We start from the raw sequence: 25,627 nt of genomic DNA, 5'->3' as shown, positions 1-25,627 counted from the left end.
ATGGGGCACAAGTCACTACCTCCCCGAGACTCAGTTTCTTCATCTATGAAACAGGAAAACAGCACATGCCTCCTAAGACTGTTGTGAGGATCAATATGTGAACTTTCAGGTGTTACATAAATGTCAGCTGTCAGTGCTATGCATGTGAATGTCAAATCAAACGCTTCTGTCTAAGGCATCAAAGTACCATTAACAGAGAAGCATTTTCTAATAACAAATTCTCCACTAATACTCAAAGTCCATCCTTTGCTTTTTTTTTTCCTTTTTTTCTTTTTTAAAGTCCATCCTTTCCTAAGGCAGCTATAAAAAATGGGTTTACCTGGGCAATCTGACTTTTTGGTCAGATGAGACCAACCAAGATGTAAATAAAATGAAGGCTGGAGCCAAAGCTGCCAGGACACGTCTGCATTTCCTGCCCTCTCTGCCCTTCTGGTCCTCTGAGAAGACCACCAAATTCTGGACAAGATAAGCCCCTATTAGAATCTGGCCTCTTTCCTTGCAATCCACATCATGCCTCCTGTCCCCACCATGTCACCCAATGCGCAGCACTTAAAAATCAGAAGCTGCTCCTCCCAGCCCCTCGCTTTTCCTGTCCTTCTCACTCCCAGCTAGGTTCTGATCAAACAGGGGCTCACAAGCTCTCCACACAATGTCTTGAGCCATGGATCAGCCAGCAGAGGGGCTAAAATGGAAGAAACGGAATCAAAGAAAACAGCCATCAGCGCCTTCCTGGAGCCGCTGTTCAGTGACACTCAGAAGACTACAACGTCAGCGCTGGTGCAGCCAACGAGAAGAGGGACCGCAGGTGCTCAGCAACAGGAAAGAAAAAAATCCACCCCATGCATGTTGTCGAGTGTGAATGTGATTCCCAAAGTCCTGCTCCTCAGGCTCATCTTGGTTCTCGGCCCACAAAACAGGCCGATTCTTATGAAGAAAGACTGGTGTGAACGAGGAGACGTTCTGGTCACTGCTCAATGAGCACGACTAAAATCTTCGCTGGTGACTCTGGTGGTATGCTCCCCATAAAGTCCCTATTTTCTCCCCTGAACTCGATTTGATCCAATGCTAACACCAACTAAGGGTCTCCTACATGCTGAGCACTGTCCTAGGTCCTGGGGCTACCAAGACAACAAACAAAATAGCTTCTGCCTTCCAGCTGAAGGTGAGACACAAACACAAATGAGTGTGATACAAGATACTCTGCGTTGAGGGAAGATCCAAGTAAAGAGGGGACCCGCGGCAGCTGCAGGAGAGCGGCGACACCCGAGCTGAGCCTCAAGGGAGATCCCTTTAAACTCCCTCTCCGTGAGCAAGCAGAGCCTCTCCCAGGGAACCCGGGCATAAGTTACCTGAGCACCGAGATCCTTCATGTAGGGCCCGAGTTCACTGAAAAGATCGTATCCCTGATGGAAGAAGGCCAGGTGGGCATACATGAAAGACAACATCTGGCAGGAAGAAAAACACATCACAGCTGTTAAAACCAACTTTATTAAATCCTGACTCGATTTGCTAAGAACATTATGATGTATCATGAAGAGAAATCCACTGGGGCATGGCGGGAATTATTTCCTCCAACTGAAGGTCACCTGCACTCCCACCTTTGGGTAGCACGCATTTGTGAACAAACCTCAGGTACCTACGGGGAAGAGTTCACATTTTTCAAAGCAAAGTTAAACAGAGGCTCCTTTTTCTGCCCCTGTTTAAAATGACACAAATCCACCTGTCTGTGGCAGGCCACTGCAGGTTACTGTTGAACCCGTATTGAGACCTGACCTCTTTTCATCCCAGACCTGTCTGATGCACACCCATTTATATAAACGTGTGCCCTTTTATTAGACTGAACCTGGTTTGCCAGCACACACAGACACAGACACACACACACGCACACGAAACTGGCACATGGTTTCCATAGGGGATTTTAAAAAAAGGAGGGGCTCAGCAGTGGGCTTTGTTTCCTTATCTGTAAAATGGGAGAGAAAGAATCAAGGGTCCAAGGTGGCAACATTTCGATGGTGTCTCTGACCCGACTTAGCTCTTCAAGATTCATTTAAAAGGAATCAGAATGTCTTATTTAACTTAGGCCACAAGAAAACAATTATGAAAAATTCACAGAAAGAACAGTAGTTTTGTGACAAGATTTAAAGTCACAATTTTCTCTGCCAGAAACTCAAACAAAAGGAACTGCCCAGGCTTTCAAAAACTGTAAAAATGGCTCAACTCGGACCTGGTAAAACTAGAAATAAACAACCCAATGTGTGCACTGACTCCAGCAGTGACCACCTGTCCAGTTCTACACCCCCAAAACACAAGCCGACTTCCATGGGTCAAGAGAGCAAAGAGAAGGCAAACACCATGGAGGAGGCATCTGTAGGTGACAGGCCAGGCCACGCTTCCCTGATGGGGCAGGCAAGGTGGGAACTCCAGTGCCCAGGAAACCTCATCCATTCAGACCCTCTCTTGACTGGGTTCTCAGAGCACAGGAAGGAATGAGACCCTTTTTAAACGACCAAAAAGTAGCCAAGCCCTCCTGTGCACCCAGCTGGGCTTTCAGAGCCTGCCTGCATTGTGAGCCAACCCCCTGAGCCCTCCGGCATTTGACTCAGGAGAGAGAGGCTGCTGGACCTGGGGGCAGGTGACCTCTGAAGGACCTGAGATATACCGCCTGCCCTGCCCATGCCAGAAGCGTTACTGAGGTCTCTGTGAAAGAACCCACCAGCCTGGGACCCAGGTGGGGCCCTCAGAAGGGCTGCCCATAGCTGGGCCTGTCTCCAAGCCTGGGCAGCTCGGGAAGCTGCTCCGGCACAGTCAGAAGCCAGGCTCTCTTCCCAGCCACAGAAAGGAATCCTTCTAGGCATGAGTGAGACATTGATGAGAGGGGACCCACTTCCTACCAAAAAGCTTTGCATACATGGAAAGGGTTTGTATTCACCATCAAAACTGGAGAAAAAGTATAAGCAAACAAAGGCCAAAGGAGAAGAGTTCCAAAAATATGAAACCAAAGGCTCGATCGAGGTAGGCCACAGAGCGTCTAATAATGTACTGAAGGGGCAACTCCAAACCTGGCTGTGCCCATGAAGGAGGGACACCCAAACAGTGTAGATGCTCAAGACGTGTCATGGGAGGGAGAAGAGAATGGAGGGAGGGAAAGGGAAAGAGACAGAGAGAGAAGGGAGGAGGAATAACAGACAGAGAGAGAAGGGGAGAGGGAGACAGAGAGAAGGAGAGAAGGGAGGGAGGGAGAGACAGAGAGACAGAGAGAAGTAGAGAAGAAGGGAGGGAGGAGAGACAGAGAGAGAAGGAAGGGAAGAGAGAAACAGATGGAGAGAGAAAGAGAGAAGGGGAGGGGGAAGATACGGAGAGAAGAAGGGAGGGAGGGAGAGACAGAGAGGGAAAGAAGAGAGATAGAGACAATGAGGGAGGGAGGGAGAGAGTCACCTGAATGGCACTCTCTGTGAAAGTCACAGGAAATAATTCTTAGAAACGATTTCTAAGCATCCCAGCCTTTGCTAACCCTCCAGTGTAAATGGTAAGATGATGGTATCTGACTGGAGGGTGACCTGCTCAAGCAGGGGCTTACACCCTCTGCCTCAGTTTCCCCCCCTGCAGAATGTGGGGGTTGGGCCTGCTCAGGCACTATGAGGACCCACTGGGCCCCACCTCTGCAGGCTCCTTCCCAGCCAGGCCTGGCCCTCCTCATCTCTTCTATTCCTACTACTAGAGAGGGTCTTCCTTTGAAGCAGGAAGGGCCTCCTTCCTACAGCCCAGAGGAGGTTGGGAAGCCAGGAAAGCCCCATTCCCCTCCACACCCCCAGGAGAGCATGTGTACTGTGACATTGTCACAGCCAGCATGGCAGCCCCCACACAAACAAGCCATGGCACCCACTTACAAAAGCCAGTGGAATTCAATTGGGTCGTGTTTCATATTGGAATACAGAGGTAGCGAGGGTATTCATAAAATGTCTTACTGATTTCAAGATTTCCGATCTTCTTTTTGATTGCAGCACATTAATCTGGGGAGAGAGGAAGCCATTAGTCTAGACTCCTTTCAGAAAAGTGACCAATTCCACAAGCCAGGGAAAGCAGCTCACTCCCCAGGCCCCAAGGAAGGTGTCTGGGAAGGCCCATCAGGTCAGACTCAGGCTCCAGGGCACTTTTTGGTCAATACTCTTCACTCACTGGTAAAGCTGCAAACTAACAAAGAAAATGATCACCTCTCATCTTCTTCTTGACATCAGAGAAACAAGCCAAGACATAAATCACAAAACTGTTCTAATGGAGTCACAAGAAATGTAAATGGGCAGGGTTTTTTCTCCCCAAATACAAGTCAATGTGATTTTTAAGCACACCTCCCAAGGGTGATCTCTAAGAACCTTCACACCTGCAGAGTCTGAGGAGCACTGACAGTGTGAAACACTCGGGAACACAGCTGAAAAGCCAATCTGAAGAGGCTGGCATGCGCATGAAGAAAGCCAAGCAGCTGATGTCAGAAGGAGAGCAGCGAACTGAGGAAATGTTTTACAGCCAGTGTCTCTGAAAAAGGCCTCATATCTCATCTACATAGAGCACTCTGTCAAATCTCTAAGAACCGCAGTTATTCCCCAACTGATAAAGGGGCAAAGGATAGGAACAGGCAGGCTTTGGAAGAAGAAATCAAAGCTACCTGCAGTCATATGAAAAAATGCTCTAAGTCACTATGGATTAGAGAAATGCACATTAAAACAACTCTGAGGTATCACCTCACACTTAACAGAGTGGCTAAAATGATATAAGGGGAAAGGACCAATGTGGGAGGGGAGATGGACAAATGGGGACACTGATGCATTGTTGGTGGAGCTGTGAGTTCACCCAGCCATTCTAGAGAGCAGTTTAGAACTATGCCCGAAGGATTCTAAAGCTCAGCATGCCCTCTGACCCAGCAATGCCCTTACTAGGTCTGATTCCCAAGGAAAAAGGAAAAGAACTTCTACATTCTAAAGTGCTGATTGCAGCTCTCTCTGTGGCAGCAAAGACCTGGAAATTGAGGGGATGCTCATCCATGGGCACTGAACAAGCCGTGGCCTATGACTGGGATAGACTATTACTGCGCTAAAAGAGACAGCAAGCAGGCTGGTGCCAGAAAAATATGGAAAAGATGTGTATGAAATAATGAAGAGCAAAATAAGAGAAGGCTGGAAACAGTAACAGCAGCACTCTTCCAAGGGTAACTGTACGTGACTAAATTATCCTGAGTATTCTAAAGATTCAAATCAAGTGCAAGGGCCTATGAAGGAAGATGCTCTCCACCCCCAGAGAAAGAACTGACAAGAAGAAATAAACAGAAGTAGGCATGGCATGGTTTTGTTTGTGTGTGTGTGTGTGTGTGTGTGTGTGTGTGTGTGTGTGTGTGTGGGTGCGGGTGTGGATCTGTGTCAAACGATGGCCTTCTCTAGTGCAGGGTTGTGGGGAAGGGACAGAGACAGTTTGGAACTTACGGAACAATAAAATAAATAAAATTTAAAAAACAACAAGAGAAGAGGCCAGTGTGGCCTGATGGCAGACAGCAGGGAGCCCTAGGGTCAGTCTGTGGCTATATGACCACAGCAAAGCCCCCTAACTCTCACTGCCCCACGTAATTGTGCCTGTTCTTTCCAGAGAGATTGACACCACATTATCAGTGGAGGAGGTTTGCACACTGGGAGCTTCCTATGCTGCTAAAATCACAGGTTGCCCCGAATAAAGAATAAAGCCTTGTGCCGCTTACCAAAGAAATCAGAAGCCATGCAGCAGCCCCATTACGGGCCCTCTGCATAAGTGGCCAGGAGGTACAGGAAGCGGGAACATCACAAAATGAAGGCAATCGTCGGGACAAAAAAAATCTAACTTTTCCCAGACGGTGGAAAAGTCACTTTTCTGATGATAAATCCATTTTAAAAGTTAACTTCTATCTTATTTTAGTGTTGCTAAGGAGGTAAATCCAGCCGTCAGAGGGACACAAAGGAAGGGACCAATGTCCTTCACTCTCTTGGCATCCGGGCCCTTGAACGTAAAGGTCCCAATGACCCACAGAGAAAGATCCATACTCTGCTGCGTGGCTGTCCACACTCAGTGAGGCCTCCTGACTCAGAGGTCCCTGTTACCAATGGACAGGCCCAACAGGCGTGTGCAGAGCACTGTTAAGTGTTCACCCTGAAGGTGGACAAAACAAACCTCTTCTGTTCTTCCTAAGCCTGACAGAAAGCCTGGGAAGGCAGCATTTCCCAAGCGTTTAGTTGTCACGCCACTGCTGTGGCAAAGATGGCGGCAAGCTGTGGACTCCCCCGAGGCCGAGAAGACAGCTCTAGAGCCATGTGGACAGCGCAGAGGCCCTTGTCACGGGTGCGTGGCCTCCTGTGGGCTGGCCCTCATGGGTCAACATTTTCATCAATGGCTTCGATACAAAGAATCCCCTACCACATCTGTGAATGACATGGAACTGGGAGCTGAAAGGGCAGGAACGCCCCACGAGGCCAGAATGCTGGGCCTAGGCCTAAGAGGAGACTCACTGGGGATAAACAAAGTCTTACCAACATGGGATTAAAAAAGATCCATTTCACAAGTACAAGACGGAGACTGGTCTGAAGACCACGCTGAGGGGGGGGCACCACAGAGCACAGAGTATAGGACCAGGAGTCAGAAAGACCCGAGTTCAACTCCAGCCTTAGAGTTTCACCAGCTGTGTGACCCTGGGCAAGTCATTTCACCTCTTTTTGCCTCAGTTTACTCAACTGTAAAATGGAGATAATAACAGGACTGCTGTCAGGATCAAGTGACGTCATATCTGAAAAGTACTTAGCCCGGTGCCTGACACACAAAAAGCACTTAATAAATGACCACTCGGGAGCTCCCAACTCTGAAGCTCTGGGGTCACTCTCCCTTTATGTGACAGAAGACTAAAGCAGGGAAGGGACCAGCCCCCCAGAATACTGGCCGTCTGAGAACTACTACATGCTCTGATGCCAAGGAGGCATCTTCTGCTCCAACCACGGAGGGCCTCGAGGACAGCCTCTGGAGCCCTGCACCCACAGACACACGCACGCCTAAGGTGCCAGGCGCTGCGGGGGGATGGGGCCTGCCGGACCCCCAGCTGCCGCATACCTGCAGGACGTAGTCCAGGGCGATGTGCCGGAAGCACTTCCTGGTGGCCGTTAGGATGTTGGTGGCCTCTTCCACTTCATGCTGTTTGTTTCTTTGAACCTGGGCGTTTTTCACTAGGGCGTTCTCCTTCTCTTCACTGACCTTTTCAAACTGTTTCTTGGCATCTTTGAACTTTCTGAGATCCCTAAAAAGAGCAAGGTAGGTGATTGTCTTTAGACCTTTGAAATAATTCTGGCAGGTTCGACTTTAAGAGCACTCTGCCACTGCCCCTCAGTTGCGCTCCTGGCTGTTCCCCACCCGTCTCTTCCGGATCAAAGGCATGAAATTTTCTGAGCTGAGAACGTCCAGACCCTCTGACCCAGAGATCCCACTGCCAGGCCGTTAACCCAAGGATGTTGAGGACAGACACCGACTGACTTGGCAAAAAACTGGAACAAAGTAGGTGCCCATGGCCCTGCCATAGCCAACTCGCGGCACTAGAGTATTGCTGGGATACAAAATGGCCACAGACACGACCAGAGAGAAGAACAGAGGGAAGCCAGCAGACCCCAGGACACAAGATACCAAGGACACCAGCAACACCAAAGAAAGAAGCAGCCCCCACAAACGCGGAACAGCTAGAATGACCCAAAGTGGCCCCCGAGCAGTGACTGAGGGAGCAGGGCTCCTGCTGTGCTGAGGCAGCTCCCAATGAGGGGCTCCCTACAGGACGGGGGGGCACTGCCTCAAGTCAGACGGGTCCAATATGCTGGCCGACTTCACAGAGCTTTTCTTAGGGAGTGACTCTGGGAAGGAGCGGGCAGGAAGGGATAAACCGGGAAAGATAGGCAACAGAAAAATCACAAGACAGCAATACAATCTACTTTCTACAAAAGGACGAAATATTCCTGAACATGCATTTCTCCCTGACAATCACAACTTCTCAATAGCATCTAGCCCCCCACTCCTGGCAGTCGATGACCAGCAGGCCTAAAGCTTTCCCTCTGGCCAGCTGCCCGTCGGCAGGACCCAAGCAGAGGCTTCAGAATATTATACCATTTGGTTCTATCTCCCTACTATCCTGAACAAGCAGCTAAGTCTGAGAGGCCCAGAACGGGAGTGCCGGTCCTGAACATCAGCCATCCTTCCAACCTAGCCCTGGAGCCGAGGGCCAGAGGCACCAATCTTGTGGAAAAGACCACCAGTCTTGCCACCAATGCCAACTGCCACCCAACTGCAATGGACACACAGGTCAATCTAAGAGCCCAGGATCCACAGCACCCTCCAGATCACCGGCTCTGATTCTGCCCAACCAGGGGAGCAGCTAGTGTGATCCCCATCAGGAAACTCAAGAGCCCCAGAACAGCAACACGGTCCCCTGCCTGTGCCAAATCACGCCATGCCCATCCTCTAGGAGAGCAACACCAGTGTGGAGGGACCTGGTGACTGCCAGGGCAGTAACTGGAGCTCCTGGGCCTGGACAATGGTTCACCCACAGCAAAGGAGAGAATCTGATGAACAGACAGGACAGGAGGCCAGACACAAGCCAGAACGCACCAAGAGGGGGTGTGATTTTGTAACAATGCAAAGCTCTGTCTTTGTTCCCAATGGGAAGGGGTCACCAGGGCACCTTTTGGGAGCAGAGTGAGGCCAGATAGAAGCCAAGAGAAGTGGGAAGCTTGGAAAGCTACCCGGCACAGCCAAGGCTTCGTGATGCCTTCCAGAGAAAAGGCAACGGACAGAGAGACCTGCAGTGTCGTCCTGGACGAGCCTTCTCTTCTGGGCCAGGCCACACGTGCAGACGTCCACTCTACCTGGTGCCCTGCCGCCAGCCCGGCCTCTGTACCCCAGGAATCAGGCTGTGCCATGTCTTTCAGAGGACCCTAATTCCCACGATATCTGATAGGGGCTCAAGTTTATTCTGTACTTCATGGGGTGCCCCCTTTTCCCCCCTCCGCAACAGAACAAAGGGCAGACTTACTCTTTAACAAACGTCTGAAGTTGTGCCTTAATCGATCTCTGCGTCTGGTCAAACAGGATCTAGAGAACAAAAGAACAACAGGAGAAACGTTTAGGTCGATGGACACTTGGAGCAAAGTCTCTGGAAGGGGCAGTGAGGTGGCGCGGTGGACAGAGCACTGGCCCTGAGTCAGGAGGACCTGAGTTCAAATCCGACCTCAGACACATGATACTCACTAGCTATGTGACTCTGGGCAAGTCACTTAACCCTGACTGCCTTGCAAAAAAAAAAGAAAAGAAAAAGAAAGTCAAGTCTCTGCTGCAGATGACCACCAAAGGACGTGAGCTCTTGCTCACTTCTGCCACCAGCTCTGTCAGGACACATTTACTGTCCTGCACACAGACATTTGTGTATATGTGTGTACTTATATATTTCATTTTTTTGTCACAAATTTCCCAGCTATACAAACTTGTCTCTATCAAGCAGAGAATGGGCTAAACCAAAAAGAAAAAAAACCCAAACAAGCCAGTCTCTCTTCTTTGGGACTATTCCCTTTGTGGACAAAGGATTCAGCAGCAACGAACAAGGAAAGGAAGAAGAGCGGCTTCACTTACACAGCCCGGCCGGGCAGGGGAGCTGGGCAGGTCTCTCGGCTCCGGCCTGGTCACCCACCACCACTCCGCTGCCGCTCGTCTCTGCGCACGAGGCCTCCTCTGCCTTGGGCATCAGAGCGTTCCTCCCAGTGGTGAAGAGGCCAGAGAGGCAGCGGCCGAGAAGCCGTCCCTCCCAAAGCCATTTCTTCTTAGCTTCTCTGTCTTCACGTGGAACTCTCTGAGCTCGTCCTCTGTGAAGGGCAGACAGTTCTCATCATTTTCTGGGTATTCTTGCCGGCCCATTGCCTTCAATAGGCCGTGTGCCACTTCCAGTGAGAGAGGAAGGCCTTCTCCTTCCTCCACTGGGGGAGAGCGAGGCCATTTGATGGCAGCCCTCTTCCCCATTTTCCTCCGGTTCTCACGTGCTGTTCCCGTCCTGCAGTCAGTCACATTCTCGGTTCTCTGAGATCTCTCCCTTATGGTCAGCCTTCAGAGTCTTTAGGAATTCACTCTTTTTGTCTGCGGTCTGACGGGTCAGCTCAGTTAGGCAGCAGGAACTAATCTCGATGAGGGGGGTGGTGCTGGAGGGGCGGGAAGTACTGAACCACTTGCCAGTCCTACTGGTTTGGTGACAGCAACTGGACTGGTAAAGGCTAGAGGAGAGCAAGCCTGCTTTACGTCATGTCCCGTTCACTCTCCGTGGACTGGGCTTGGAAGGAAGCGCTGCCGGCTCTGGGACGAGCGTTCTGTAGCCACTTGGGACAATAGCTGAGGGCGTGCGAGGTGAAGTGCTGGTGAGGTGAATGCAGCAGAGAAGGCAGTGGCAAGATCCTCTATGGAAACCTTTTTGGTGACCAGCATCTCGGTAGGTTGACTGGCACTCGGAGGTTTTTCCCATGCTCCAGAAGGGGTCCCAACAGGTCGGCTTGGATGATTCTGTTTCCCAGCTTCTGGATTTCAAGATGGAAGGTCTTCCTCCTCAAACTGCAACCTGCCCGCCTTTCTTCTTTCTCTTCTTCCCTGCCTTGGAAGGTGGCTTTTCCTGAAAGGCAGAGCCCTTGCGGGAGCAGAAGCTCCCATTCCAGTGGCAGTGGGTCCCTGCTCTTCCCCCCACCCGCTGCACTGGCGAGTGCCAGCATAACTCCAGGCAGAGCCATGCCAGCCAGACTGGTTCCCATCAAGTTCGGCACGTGTGCCCTTGGAGACACCTGAATCCATGGAGTTGTGACGGAGCAGGGAGAGTTGGTGCCAGGAATCTCCTGGAGTCCATCGGGGCTCACTGTTTAAAAAAACCCATCAGAGGAGTTGTGTCTCCAGCGACTCACTCCAGACTGTCCTCCTGTGGACAGGGACTCCATGTTTTTCAAAGGAGACTTCACTGACTGTGGTGCGCAGAAATTAAGCCAAGCTGCGCCATTTAGATCCAGTGTCTCTCTTCAGCAAGGCGAGGGGGCTTCCAATCTCTCAGCCAGGATCCCAGAGCGTAACCTCTGTGGTCCTGGCCCTCCAACTCCGGACACTTGGCCCAGCCGGGTCTTTCACGTCATCCTTCGATCGAGAGGGGCTGGGGTGGCCTGGGCAGCAGCACACCTGCAAGGCACCAAAAGCCATGCCCTGTGCTGACCACCCCTCTGGCTCCGCAGCTGCTCGTTTCAAACCACTCTGTTTCTCACACTTACCCAAATAAAGGGGGGAGGGGGAGAACAGAAAAAAGGGGAGGGGGGACCACACACCTCTGTTCAGCTCATTCACCTGCCTTCAGGGTGGGCACTATGTCGTTGCTGAAGCAGACAGTACATGAGGATCTAGGAAGCTGGTACCAACGCTATCCATAGCAAGGCCATGGCTAGAGAGACAAGTGTGGTGAGGTGTTAGCAAAGGGTAGGTAACAGAGGCAAAATATAATTTTAAGGTAATAGAAAATAGTGAACTTGTAGAGTCAATCCAACTGAGAAATATCCACATGAGAGGGCATTTAAAATACTAATTTCATTATCCCCTAAAAAAAGAGTGTGTGTGTGTGTGTGTGTGTGTGTGTGTGTGTGTGTGTGTGTGTGTGTGTATCCACCATAGCCTGTAGATCTTGGGGTAGAAACAATCCAGCAGAAACCTGCTCTGCTTTGTGAAGATTCTGGACAGCACACTTGTGTTCAATGCTAGACTGGGAGTGGAATGCTTCCAGACATGTCATCTACTTCTTCAATGTGACCATTTATAAAGTGAAAACAAAATTAAAATGCAGAAATATGGGGGAGAAGAAGTTTCCCAAATGATGTTTTCTTCTCTTCAATTAGAGATCTTTGTCACTCCTCCTGCCCAACATTGGGAGCACAATCAGGAGAAAGGCTGAGAATGCTTCTACTGCAACAAGGTAGAGTCTGCTTCTTGTATCCAGTGCGTTTCCATCATCAGCCAATCCCTGAAAATGCCACAGGACTCAACTGGCTAGGCGGCATGCAACGGCTGGGGTGGCCTGAGTCCTCTGTCCCTCCGGGCCAGGCCCTGCATCCATACGGGGTTGTCCGTGTACTCGCAGAGACAGACAGCAGGACAGCAGCTCTTCCTGCACCCGCCTTGCTCCGGCTGACTCTGCCCCCAGCCCTGACTTTTCTACTTTTTAACCAGCACAAAACAAGCTTGATGATTTAAAATGACCGGCTTATTTAAAAATCCGCTTGACCTCTTTAAAAGGGTTCTTCTATTCCCATACTTTTTTGAGGAGCAGGAGAAGGCGGCAGCTAAATGACTCACACCTGACTCCCTAAAACAGAGGGCAAAACAAGTCTGTTGCTGGCATTCTTCCCACCTGGCCACATTCACTTCAAGACCCAAATTCAATGTCAAGGTACAGGGGGACCTTCACCATTCTTAGACCCACACCACCTTCACCAGGTCTTCGACATTAAGACCTTGATATCAGCCTAATGTGCTTGATTTCTACCCGGGTTATTTTTGAATGAATTTTTTCTCTCGTGGGATGTTTCACTGAGGAAAAAAGCCTGGCCCACCAAACCTCCCCGGTGCAAAGGAGCCAGTCCCTGTGGCAGATTCACTTGGGTCACAAAAGCCACTTTCTCTTCTCAAACAGAAGAAACGCATTACAAATGTGTGGCCAACGGAGAAGGCCAAGTTCAATGGCTTCCAGAGGAACTCACCAAATTCTGTTAGGCATTTTCCATTGGCCTTAGCCAAGAATCCATCAGGAAACCTGAGCCAACTGACAAAGCTCTCACTGAATCAATGTACAAAGCAGCTTAGAACCTACAGCTGCTCAGAACCCAAAGGAGTCACTCACGACGTCACAGAAACCCCCAGGTTCCAGCCAGACAAGCCACTTATTCCAAACGTCTTCAAAGTCTATTCGAGATCACTGGACATACAACCTTCTGGAGAACAGCTGATTGTCCTAGGTTCTAAATCTATTGTTGTAGCTTATCTAGTAGCAAAAGCTCAAACATATGTACGCAACCCAGAGGGATTCAACATCAACCCTCTGATGGTTAATTAGCCTGAAAATGGGAGAGTGATTTACTGCAACCCACCTGCGGCATTCAATGCTTACTGAGCACAACTCCAAAATGGTCACAAGAATCACTGTCCCTGGGGTCACTGTCACTGTTTATAACTTGTCAAGTCTAAGTCAATCGCGATTCAACCTTTAACTAGATAATGTCCCTCCATCTGGAAACGGTATTACTTGTTTTCTAGCGCCAGGAACAATGGGTGGGACTTGCAAAGACGCAACTTTAGGTGTCATGTTGGGAAAAACTTCTTATCAGAGTTGTCTCTAACTGGGAGGATGGGTTCACGGCAAGGATCTGAGCAAAACGCAGGGTATGCTGTATGTGTCTGCCCACGTCAATCAAGCAATAAGTAAGTGGTACATGGTACCAATAGTCCCTGCCCACAAGGAATTTCTGTTCTAATGGGGAAGGCAGCATGTAAATAAATGGACACATACAAAACGTATACAGAGTAAATGGAAGGTACAAGAGGTACTAGCAGCTGGGAAAATGGGTAAAGATGTCCTACAGAAAGTGGCATGTGAGCTGAGTCTTGAGGAAGCTAGAGATTCCAGGAAGAGATAAGGAGGGAGGGAGTGTGGGGTCTTCTAAGCATGGTGGACAGTGAGTACAAAGGCATAAAGGCAGGAAATGGACAGTCGTGTACAAGGGGCAGCACGTGAGCCGGTATGGCTGCAATGTTGGGAAAGGTAAGAACAAGCCAGTCTAGGAAGTGCTTTAAAAGCGAGGGTGCAGTTTACTGAAAGGAGGGTGAGGTGGCAGTTAAAGCTACATTTTAGGAAAATCCCTTTCACTGCCGAGTGCAGCGGAGGGCACTTTCCATCTCTAATTTCTGTGATTCTGATTCTACCATTTATACAGAAGCCACGGGCCCCAACTGTTTCACAATTAACCTGGCCAACTTGACATTTTTCTAGAATTTGATCCTGTCTGAAACAGTACAATTAACCCTGGAGCCAACTACTCTGGACAAGGCAATCCCATTGGCCGCAGATAGCATGCTGCTTTTTTGACCTTTCCAAAGCAGGGTGAATGTTCTCCTCCAGGGAAGGGGCCTCTTTTGTTTGCTTCTTTTAATCCAGGCTGTTTCCTTGGCTAACTTTCCCTTATAGACAATCCTGTGGTGCAGTAGAAAGAGCAGTGGCTGTCATGGCAGAAGATTTGAAACTCATGCTCACATTCTGTAGGGGTCAGTGACTTCTAGTGGCCCCAATTTCTTTTTCTGTAAAATTCAATTCCACAAATGTTTATAAAGCCTCCACTATGTTCCAAGCACCCAGGAAGATGGTGCTAATACACCACCTACTTCCCAGGGGCCATGAGGATCTAAGGAGATCCTAGAATAGCACCGGGAGAGCTAGGTTTATTATGTCCAATATATATACATACACACGTCTACATGTATCTGTGTGTCTATATGGACATAGGCACAAAATAATCACAAAGAGTATAGATAAGGCATATTCTCTACCTGTGTGTGTGCATACAACCTTTATCATGGGTTGGTGTGCTCTAATGAAGAGTCCAGCTCTACTGAAGAGAGGCATGAAGCCAGGACTTTACATAGCCACTATGACTTTATATTCCATACTCTCCTCAGGCTCTCATTGCAGCAAGACAATCAATACTTGTTCATTCCCCAATCAACTGACTTTCCCACTCACCCCAGTGGCTCTTCCAAAGCCTTCCAGGCTTCCTGGAGCCTCCCCACTCCCTCAGCTGATGGGCGCAGCTCCAATTATTTCACTGAGAAGACTGAGGCCATTGAAGGGAGCTCCCCGTCTCCCTTATTCCTCATCTCATATCATTCAGACACCTTCCCCCACTCTCTCCTCCTTCACTCCTGTCTCTCTTGACAAGGGGGTCCTTCTCTTCGCCATGGCAAGTCCTATGTACACCTCTGCTCCCATCTTCTCCATCTGACTGTCCCCTCTACTACCCTCACTCTCTCTCATCTTCCAGTTTCTTTCTACGTACTAGCTCCTTCCTTGCTCCCCACAAACACACACATGTCCCCCTCACTTGATCTTACTGCCCCAGTCAGCTGTCATTCCCTAGCTCTCCTCTCCTTGGCTAAACTGGCTTTCTAAACACTTTTTTCTTTTATCTACAAGCAGTGCCTATCTTCTCTCCTCTCGCTTCACTCTACATTCTGTGACCTCGCTTTCACGCTCCTCCCTGGACTGAAGCCACTGTCTCCCAAGTCACCAAGCCTCCTGCTCTTTCCCCAGACCTCATCCTCCTCAACTGCTTGGCAGCCTTGCACAGCTGAGCCCCCTCCTCACTCGGTTCTCATGGCACTGCTCCCTCCCAGGTCCCCTCCTCTCTTCTCGGTCTCCTTTCTGGATCTTTGTCCAGGTCCCTCACAAGGGTGGTCCCCAAGGCTCCTCCTCCCCTCCGATGCCCACTGCTTAGCTCATCAGCTCTCACGATTTCAGTGACCAGGTCTACAAAGATGACTCTCAGGTACATTGATCTAGCTCCAAGCCCCAGCCTCACATCTCCAACTAGATGTACCGTAGGCAAACTTCACCCATCAAAAACAGAACTCTTCATCTTTTCCACCAACCCTTCCCCTCTGCCCAGCTTCCCAGCTACTTGGAGGGTGCTCTCGTCCTCCCATTTGCCCAGGCTCCCAAGCCCACCGTGCTTCTTGCTTTCTCTCCACAACACACTCCACGTATATGCTCTATTGCCAAGTCTTGTGTTCCTGCCTTCACACATCTCCTCTATGCCCCCACACAGCCACCAGCTCAGTTAAGGCCCTCACTGCCGGCTGACGGGGCTGCCTGCCACAAGTCTCTTCCCCCCAGGCACCAAAAGGATTTTCCTAAAGTGCAGATCAGACCACTGTCCCCATCCCCGCCACTCCACGCACTCCAGCAGTCCCCCAGGACTCGCTGCCTACCCACCCTTCCTACCCTTCTGGTTGATGTACTTTACCGCCTGGCAACACCTGACTTTCTGGCTGTGAGCACAGGACACTCCGTTTAGGTTCCATGTCTTTTTCCTGGCTGCCTCCCATGTCTGCAATACATTCCCTCCGGCTTCCTTCAAGATTTAGCCCAAATTCCACCTTCTGCAGACAGCCTTCCCAGGTCCCACTCTCGAGTGTTAGTACTTTCCCTCGAGGTTGCCTTCCATCCCTTCTCTGGGTTTCTATCACTTGTACCTCATTGTCTGCATGTGATCTCCCCCATTAGACTGTGCGCTTCCCAAGGGCAGGGGCTGATTTCACCTTCCTTTGTACCCCTGGTGTCTGCCACACAGTAGGTGTCTACTGGCTGACTCTCCAATGCTTTAAAAAGGTTTTAAAAATGATTACACCCTTAGCAAACATTAACATACATTTTCATATAAAAAGAACAGGGAAAAAAACCTGAGGTCACAGAGCTCAGAATTAGCTGAGGTCAGATTTGAACTCAGGTCTCCCTGACTCCAATTCTAGCACTTGACCTACTAGGTCACCTCTGGTTTGTCCGTGGCTCCCTGTTAGGTCATTAAGAAAGAGTGCAGAGAATGAAGAAAAAAGGACCCAGGACGTGGCCTGGAGGAATGGCTCCCCAAGCAGGCTGCTTGGTCTGGACATAAATTGTCCCCCCAAAAGTAAATCTTAACCAGCAATTTCTTTCCTGAGACTCTGACTGAAAAGAGTTAAGAAAATAAAATTAAATAAAGAATTAAAAGATCAGAATTTTTAGGAGGAAAAAGAAATCAAAATTATTTATCATTTGCCAAAGCACAAGTTGTTTATACTCACTGAGCTTACTCAGGAATAAACATAGAAAGAAAAAATAAAAAAAATTAAATGACAGACATAGTGCTTTAATATTTAAGTAAAAATAAAAATCAAAAAACCCTGACCAATGTATAGATGAATTCTAAAAAACTTTTTGAGTGAGTTTTACAAATAAAGTGTTACATAAAATTTTCTTTAACATTCAGATAATGGCAGGCATTACTTCTGGAGCAATAAATGCCCTTCATCAAAAAGCATACTGAAGCAATATAAAAAGAGATTTTACAGAAAAAAAGTGATGTCGTTCCTTTTTAAAAGAAAACTTCTTCAAAGCCAGCAGATTAAAGGGAGGCATTTCATCCATCTGCCCTCCTCGGCCCCTCCCCTTCCAACTTCCTCCACTTCAAAGTAATCCCATTAGGTCCAAAACTCAAAGTCAGAGGAGCAAAAGAAGCCCATGACCAGCCCAGCCAGTGGCCAGTGGACGAAAGGTTTTCAAGACCAAAGAACTCCAATTTTGTCCTCTCAAAAAACTGTCCCCTCCCTCCCCAATCGCAGGACTTGGATATCATTTAGGAATTTTTAGGAAAATTCTACTCATAGTTATTCACACCCTGGTTATTGGCAGCACTTACTGTGTGAAAATTGATCATTTCCTGAAGACTTTCAGAAAATTTGGTCAAGCTTGTCTGCAAAAGAGAGAAATGAAGATAAAATCATTAAGCAAAGGGAAGGGGAAGGGAATAAGCATTTATAAAGCACCTATTATGTCCCAGGCACTGGGCTAAGTTTTGGTTTTTGAACAAATATTCTTTCATTTGTATCATTAAAACCTAAAGTAGAGGCCACAGATATTTGTGGCCCAGCTGAGCCAAGATTTGTAGAACTGAAAGCTGCTATTGATCAGTGAAGCCAAGATCTCACAAGGGTTTGACAGGTGTTAAGAATGTGACATCCTGGAAAAGGGAACACTCAATCTCACGCCACCACTGCTATGAAGGCAGGGGGAGACCGGAATCCAGGTGCACAGCCACTAACACAGCCACGAGGCCAGTGCACTTTGTTCTCAGCTCGCTCTCTCCCACGCATGATACACAATGAAGTATACCAAAAGGGAGGCTGACCACCCCAGGCCTGCAGAGGAAAGCCCTTAACCTACCAAGAGTCTCCACTCTGACGAGGCTGAACGTAAATAAAAGTGGTAGCAGATTCAGTAAAAGTCAGCCCCGGTTTGGGCTCACTTCTTTAACTAGGCACGTTTGACTGGAATACATGCTCATCTACGTTGAGATCACCTTTAGGGAACATCCATCGTCCCTGTCCCCACAGGTAAGAAAGCCACAAAATTACCCAAGTACTTGCTGGGGAATTGGAGCCACGGATTCTAAGTCCCATCTCTGCAAATTCTCTGGACAGTGACATGACCTCTCGGGCCTCGGCTTCCTCACGTGTAAAATGGAGGTGGAGAAGCGAAGAGGAGACAAGGCCCCAGGGGACTGGGCTGTACCACCTCTGGGTCTTTGGCTGGAAGCCCCAAAGGGTGGCACCACTGCACGGAAGGGCATGAGGAGAACATCGCACCCTTGGTTTTGTGACTTGGGAAATCTTCCGCTACATTTTAGATCATTTGCTTTCCTAACTGTCTTTATGTTAATACTCACCTCCACTACCGTATCTTTACTAGAATACTGGGCCAAGTCTCGAATTCCATTCACAAACTGCTTATTTGCGACACAAAAGGCTTTTCCTGTGTCAATCATCGCGATACAAAGTTTCACAAGCTGAAAAAAGGAAAATGTCTCAGTTTCACAAATCCTTTCCATAAGGGAGTGTGAACATCTTATCTGCATCACAGATGAAAGCTCATTTGACTTCATCATTAAATAAACAAAATGACTAGCCAGTTCACAGGAACAGCTCCAGCTGACCCAATGTGACTCTTACTCTAAGCCAGCAGTGTCCAGGTAGAGCCCCTTTCAAACCCACCCCCAAGACTGTTTCTATTAAGAACAAAACCAGGAACAGCTCCAATGAGCACAGCCCCATGAGCTGAGCCCAAAACGGCCAGCCAGAAAACCTCCCAGACTTCTTAGAACTGCTGTCTACTCCTCAGCTCCTTGTAATTCATATGACCACAAAAGCTGCTGCCTAGAAGACATCTGTAAAGCACAGACAAGAAATTAAAGACTGTGGAGGCAGAGGCGGCTGTTTCCACCGATGGCCAGAGAGCAGAGGCAAGGGCTTCAGAACAGAAAGACAAATCAGAGAAGTGAACAGGCTGCCACAATCACTGTGTGAAAACTGGAAAGCGGTCTCTCAGAAATTCGGGTTAAATCAGTATCTCCCATCACACCCCACTGTAAGCTCCAAGTGGATATTAAGCCTGGACAGAAAAGGTTAGAGAAGATGCCTTTCACAACTACACTTAGAGGAAGAATGCTCGTCCAACCAAGAGGATGGAGGATCACAGGAGAAAAGATGGACAATTGTAATTATATAAAATGGAAAACTTCAGCACAAAGCCAATAAAAATAAAAACAGAAGGGAAACAGTTACGGGGGGGGGAATCTTTGAAACAAGGTTTAATAGCCTTATTAGATATGTAATATTTGTAATAAAAACAAACAAGAATCATTGCCAAATAGATAAACAAAGGATAAAAACAGGCAATTCTCAAGGGAAGAAATCCAAACAATCAATGGCCACATGGAAAAACTCTCCAAATGGCTAATAATGAAATAAATACAAATTAAAATAACTGAAGTTCCACCTGCCATGAAATTTACAAAGATGGGCAAAAAAAGAGAATGACAATTGTCCAACGGGTCATGGGAAGAAAGGCACACTAACGTACTGTTAGTAGAACTGTGAAGTGGCCCAGTCATTCTGCAAAGTGATTTAGAGCTAGACTCATTGACAGAGGCAGCTGGATGGGGCAAGTACAGGGCTAGGCCTGCAATCAGGAAGACCGGAGTACTAATATAGCTGTGTGATGCTGAACAAGTCACTTAATTGTTATTTGCCTCAGTTTCCTGAACCGTAAAATGATCACAAGAACAGCACCTACCTCAAAGAGCTCTTGTGAGGATCCAGCGAGGCCATCTTTGGAAAGTGCCTAGCACAGTGCTGGTGATCCAGAAATGCTAGCTATCATCATTATCATTCCCTTCCCTTGCCCTGATACCATTTTTAGCATTCAACCCAAAGAGGTAAACAAACCAAGAGGGAAAAGATGCATACGTCCAACATAGCTACATGACTGCTTTTAGTAGAGCAATGAACTGGGAATAAGCGCTTGCCCGTCACCTGGGAATGACTGAACAACCTAGGTTACTGGAATGGAACGTCGGTTTTTATTATTTTGTGAGGTTTGGGGTTGTTTTTGAAAAAAGACAAGGCTATGTTTGCCTGATATCTCACACTTCCAATCCAAAGGAAACACTGAACAGTAAGAGAAAAGGAGCAAACTGTCCACATGTCATCTACCTACTGAGATGAAAACCAAGAAAAAAAGCTTCAACACTGTGTGAACAGCAATGAAGTCACCCAGAAATTCACGTGACTCAAAGTCTAAGAAAGATGCAAAGCATGGCACTCCTGGGCCTCAGACGTCTCCATATAAATGCATCGAGCACGGGCGACAAGCCACGTGAATCTGAGATCACGATGAAATATCACTGAGTCAGGGCAGAATGGGAACCTGGAAGGGAACCGAACTCTGGAAAAGCACATGAGATTCAAGAGGAAAGTGGGGCGGGGAGCACGGGGGAGTAGAGCAGCACTGGGTATTGAGAAGACAGGCTCCCAAGGAAATCCAGGAGCCCAGAGGGAAGCGTGGCAGAGAAGCACGATCAGGGAAAAGGGACTTCACGCGTTTAGACTTTGTGGGAGAGCTCTCTCTTACTTGGTCTGAAGCAGAGCAGCTAACAGCAATGTCTAAAGGTCACAGGAAGGAAGCGAGAATGTCACCACCAAGGAAGAGCTGGTCACTGAGGAATAAATGGCAGGAATACAGGGGGAAAGGATCACTCCATCTTACAATCTGTGACAGAGGCAGATGGGAAAGCTGGACAGGATCTGACGTGCACTCGAGATCTGGGAAGAACACATTTCAAAGGATCCAGAGAAGGGAGAAGTCGGATCCCATGGACTAAAATTCTACCAGGCAAGTGCACCCAGGAGGTAGAGTATCGAGTTCTCAAGAATAAATTCTGAAGATACAAAAAGAAATAATTCTAATGAGGAAGAAAAAGAGTTTTCTAAAGAGACCAATGCTGACACACTAGAAACTCATTAATCAGCTTAGTTTTTAAAAACCACAGAGACTATGGAAGGAATAAGAACAGCAACAATCACAACAACTAATGCTCCTCTAGAACTTGAGGGGAACCCACTAAGGAAGGCTCAACTCCATGGCAGACGAAAAGGCCGGAGAGCGAAGCAGAAGGGCCCAGCGGAGCTTCGCAAGCAAGGGGAGAGAAGAGGGTCCCCAACCAGTGGCTGCTGGGAAGGCAGTGTTAACCCAAGAGCTGCCACGCGGCCCCACACCAGGTCAGGAAAGGGTAGGGACGGGAGGGGGGCATCTAGACAAAAGTGCCTGGTGGGAACTGGGAAATGGGGGTCAGGGCACAGCTGGGGGGGGGCTGCTAGGGCTCAGGCAGAGGAGGGGCAGCTCCCTGGTTCCCTGGGGTTGCTCCTGGACCATAAACCCCAGGAGGACAGAAGCTGTATCTTAGCTAATTTTTTTATTTGGACACAGAGCCCAGCCCAGCACAACACTCTCACTCCAGCTGGTACTTAATAAGCATTTTTTGGCATGAACCGTATCACTGGTGTGCTAGTAACCTCAGGAATACTCTGAGTTTCTATATAATAATTAAGAGGAAATTCAAAGACAAGATCAGAGAAACCAGCAGAAACACAGAGACCAAGACTAAGCAAACACTTGCCCCGCAGACAGAGGCTGACTTCTCGAGCTTTATTCACAATCATGACCATTTCTGCAAAAGTCACTAAAAACAAAAAGTCCCAGATACGGAACAAACTTTTTCCTACTGCATACCGGTGTGAAACTAGGCACAGCCAAAGCTGTACTCGAACATTAAATAACATAACTATTTCACTAGCTGATTACTAAGCAACAGAGAATGACGGCTGCCATCTTGTGAGATAGATGTCAATATCCCCCAAGCTGCTTTCATGGGTCTATGATAACACTGGAAGATGAGGATGGCTTCAGTCTCTGCTTACAGGTTTTTCAGCATCTATGGATTACGAGGGGAAGTCTGACGGGACTTACCTTATCGAGCTTGAGTTCCAACTCTGCCACGTCTCCTTCCACCTCTTCCAAAGCAGCCCTGCAATGGTTACCAGAAAGCACTTAATTAAGATGCCTTCACTCACCAACCCACATCGATCATGTCTCCTGACTTACACCAAGTCCTTCCCAGCCCAGTCAGGGCACAAGGAGGCTGAAGAGCAAGCTCTTGGTTGCAAAGTTCCCCAGGACTCGGGAAGGGTCAAGTCTATGCCATGCAGGGAGGTCAATAGGATGATCTGACGAATGAGATCGTGATCCTGTATAACCCAACCCCTTCCAGAAAAGGGGGCCCTGTTGACATAGCAGCCAACAAGCAGGGGAGGAGGCTGCAGTCAGATGGTGACCCTGACCCAGGACATTCTTATCACATTCTGTTTCTGTCTCTTTTCTGGTTGGACCAGATCTATAATCTCATAAGCTCTGAGGGAGGAAACTCCATCCACCAATGCATGTCAATCTACAGGCACAAAAATAGAAATGTGAGGAATTCAACCTCTTACACGACAATTAAATTACTGGACGACAAAAGCATCACTGGCAAAAAGAGAAAGGGGCCCCTTTTGCTGCTCTAAACCGAGAAGCGTCAGTATTCCTCTGAGGGCTTCCCATGGCCTTAAGAAGCTGAGTCACCTGCTCCACCAACCATCTCCTAGCTGAGGGACAGAGAAATAAAAATCAAGGGAAGGGAAGCAGCAGAGGAAGAAGAAGCCCAAGGCGAAACCCTGCAGAAACAGGATGATGAAGCTCCACACAAAACGGACAGAAGGGCAGAGGAACTGACCGCCTGATATTCTGAAGACCAATAATGGACCCTGGGACTGAGGACATTAAGGACAACCTGTCTACTAGAAAACTAAAATCTCTACTTGGAAAAACTGAGAGAAAAATTCTAAGTCTCCAGTTCCTTGTTTTGATAGAGCAAAACAATGCCTTTTCTCCCACGTATGAAAAGCATTTCTACTTGTGCAAGCTGCTTCTCTTAGTGCTCAAATTCACTTTAATGTGTGGACTTTGGTGGATTCCACACTTCCTAGCAGAAAGGGCCTCAGGCAGAGACCACGACCTAAAACAAAGCCCTGCCTTCAAACTGCAGAAACAACACGTTCTGATCTGGTTAGAAACGCATGCTGCTGGTGGCGCAGTAGGAGTCGCCCACGCTAACAATGCCGGGAGAGGTGCTCACCATTTTACTATCGGATCTCCCGTGCTCCTCCCAACAATTCTGTGAGGCCGGTGCTCTTGTCCCCTTCATGTTTGCAGACGGGAAGACCGAGGCTGAGAGGAGCCAGCTGGCCTGCCCACAGGCAGAGAAGGGTGGGCGGGGCTTTCCGACTCCAGAGCTGGCCTCATCCACTACCGCACCGACCTCCAGGCGCCATTCACAAACCGTAGCCCTGGAGTTCAGTCTTGCCAGGGACGCTTTTTTTTTAGGCAGCTGGGGTTAAGTGACTTGCCCAGGGTCACACGGCTAGTACGTGTCAAGTGTTTGGTCTGAGGCCGGATCTGAACTCAGGTCCTCCTGACTTCAGGGCCAGGGCTCTATCCACTGCGCCACCCACCTGCCCCTGAAGCTAGGAGTTCTAAAAGCTGGCAATGAGAAAGGAAAGCATGGGGGGGGGGGGCCGCAGCCAATCAATCAGTCCCTATTGCCCTAAGTTACCGTCGTTTAAACTGTGGAGAGGAGAGATGGCACATCACCCGCCACAGTGAGTAAGATCAGGCTAAAGCTGCACTGGCCCCCACAAATGGAGCCGGCCTTTGGGTGAACGGGAAGCTCGGCGAGTCAGCAAAGGGGTGCGGCAGCCAAAGAAGCGAAGGCAGAACCTTCAGGAACGGGAGGGGACAGTCCTGCTGTCCTCTGGCCAGAGCTCTTGGGGAGACTGGGGTCAGGCCCTGGACCCTGGAGTGTCCGGAGGACAGCTGCCAGGGAGGGGCTGAACAACATCTGGAGCGCATCGAACTGGAGGGGCATCATTTTGGCAGCCACAGAAAGGAGGGCCAGGGGGCCGGCATTACAGAAGTCACTGCCATAGTCCAACATGAGGGACGTGCAGACTGAGATGCTGCTGCTCGTGTGCAGAGAAGGGCATGGATGGAAGGGATGTTATGAGGTCCAATAAGACTGGGAAACGACCAGACGGGAGGTGAGGTAAAAGGGGAAGGCAAAGCTGGGAGCCTGGGGATCTGGGAGAGGGCAGTGCCCTGGGGGAACTGGGAAGTCAGAACTAGGAAAAGAAAGTCACCATAGAGGCAGCCAGCAAAAATGAGTCCTCTGGCTGTGCCTTCCTCAGATGGGTCAGGACAATCGTCTGAGTGAGGAAGTCTACTAGGAAGACGAGTCCTTTTCTCCATTCATTTCAATATGCACGAGGAGGGGGACAAGGGAGTGCCCACTGAGCAGCACTAGAGGCACTGGTGGCAGCAGCATCCGCAGCTCATAAACAAGCTTGCCAAGGACCCAGTCGTGGGAAAAACCGAGGATCTGCTGCCCTGCCAAAGGCCATGGGCCTGGATCAGATCCCGAAGCCCTTGAAAAGCCACTTTGGAAAGAATGCCAAAGTGGAAGGATGCTATGGGCAGGTGCAACAGCTTGAAGGTTTTACTCTAAAATTGCTAACACAAGTTCATTTTTCAAATACGGATGTCCTAGGGGCTGCTAGGTCGCACGGTGGATAGAGAACTGGACCTGAGTTCAAACACTTGACAAATACTAGCTGTGTGACCCTGGGCAAGTCACTTAACCCCAACTGCCTCAAAAACAACAACAACAACAAATACAGATGTCCTGTGCTTAAGAGCAGACTTAACCCTCAAAATCTGTGGATAAAACATGTTTTACATGCACCAGGTAAGTTTGCCTTTTAACACACTCCTTTTTATAAGGTGATCGCCCATTAACTTATTCAGTAAATCTGGGAACAAACAAACCACCACCAAAAATAATCTACGTTCCAGGGCATAGAAAGCTGGCTGCAGAGACAAGAATTCCAGCACAAATTCTAGTCTTTCCTCAGTCACATACTGCAACCTTCATCCTGCTAATTCCAAAAGATACAGAAACATCAGGGATCAAAGAAGGAACAAAAGGAAGATGGGAAGAAATACTACCACACATCACAAATTTATCCAGCCAAAGCGAGTCCGTTTTCCTACTGTAAGGGGAAAACACCGGCACTTTCAACACTAAAAATACTTCACATCGACTCAACAGCAGGCCTCTCTGCACAGCAGCCGCTTCTGGGCCTTCCCAAAGTGCCCTTCAGCGGTAGCTAGGCAGATAGAGCTCCGGCCTTGGGCTCTGGAGGACCCGAGTCCAAATCTGACCTCAGACACTTGACACTTATTAGCTGTGTGACCCTGGGCAAGTCACTTAACTCCAAAATAAAAAAGCAGAAAAAC

The 25,627-nt window shown here is 48.7% G+C and overlaps 1 protein-coding gene and 1 pseudogene across 1 annotated transcript in view; both read right to left on the bottom strand.

The window, feature by feature from the left end:
• The window catches only part of ACAP2 (ArfGAP with coiled-coil, ankyrin repeat and PH domains 2), a 127,111-nt gene that overhangs the window by 69,402 nt on the left and 32,082 nt on the right, over positions 1-25,627 (bottom strand). The window contains exons 2-8 of the mRNA XM_078147493.1: positions 22,208-22,265; positions 18,570-18,689; positions 17,544-17,597; positions 9,074-9,132; positions 7,114-7,297; positions 3,966-4,010; positions 1,350-1,445 (exon numbers count right to left, since the gene is read on the bottom strand). Of these exons, the coding sequence (XP_078003619.1) occupies positions 1,350-1,445; positions 3,966-4,010; positions 7,114-7,297; positions 9,074-9,132; positions 17,544-17,597; positions 18,570-18,689; positions 22,208-22,265 (616 nt within the window). The remainder of the gene's footprint in view (positions 1-1,349; positions 1,446-3,965; positions 4,011-7,113; positions 7,298-9,073; positions 9,133-17,543; positions 17,598-18,569; positions 18,690-22,207; positions 22,266-25,627) is intronic.
• On the bottom strand, positions 9,353-16,194 carry LOC144454814 (vasculin-like protein 1 pseudogene; annotated as a pseudogene).

Source organism: Phascolarctos cinereus, unplaced genomic scaffold (assembly GCF_003287225.1).
Source record: "Phascolarctos cinereus isolate Bilbo 61053 unplaced genomic scaffold, phaCin_HiC Scaffold_7;HRSCAF=346, whole genome shotgun sequence".
Lineage (NCBI taxonomy): Eukaryota > Metazoa > Chordata > Mammalia > Diprotodontia > Phascolarctidae > Phascolarctos > Phascolarctos cinereus.
This window is presented reverse-complemented; position numbering and strand designations above follow the sequence as displayed.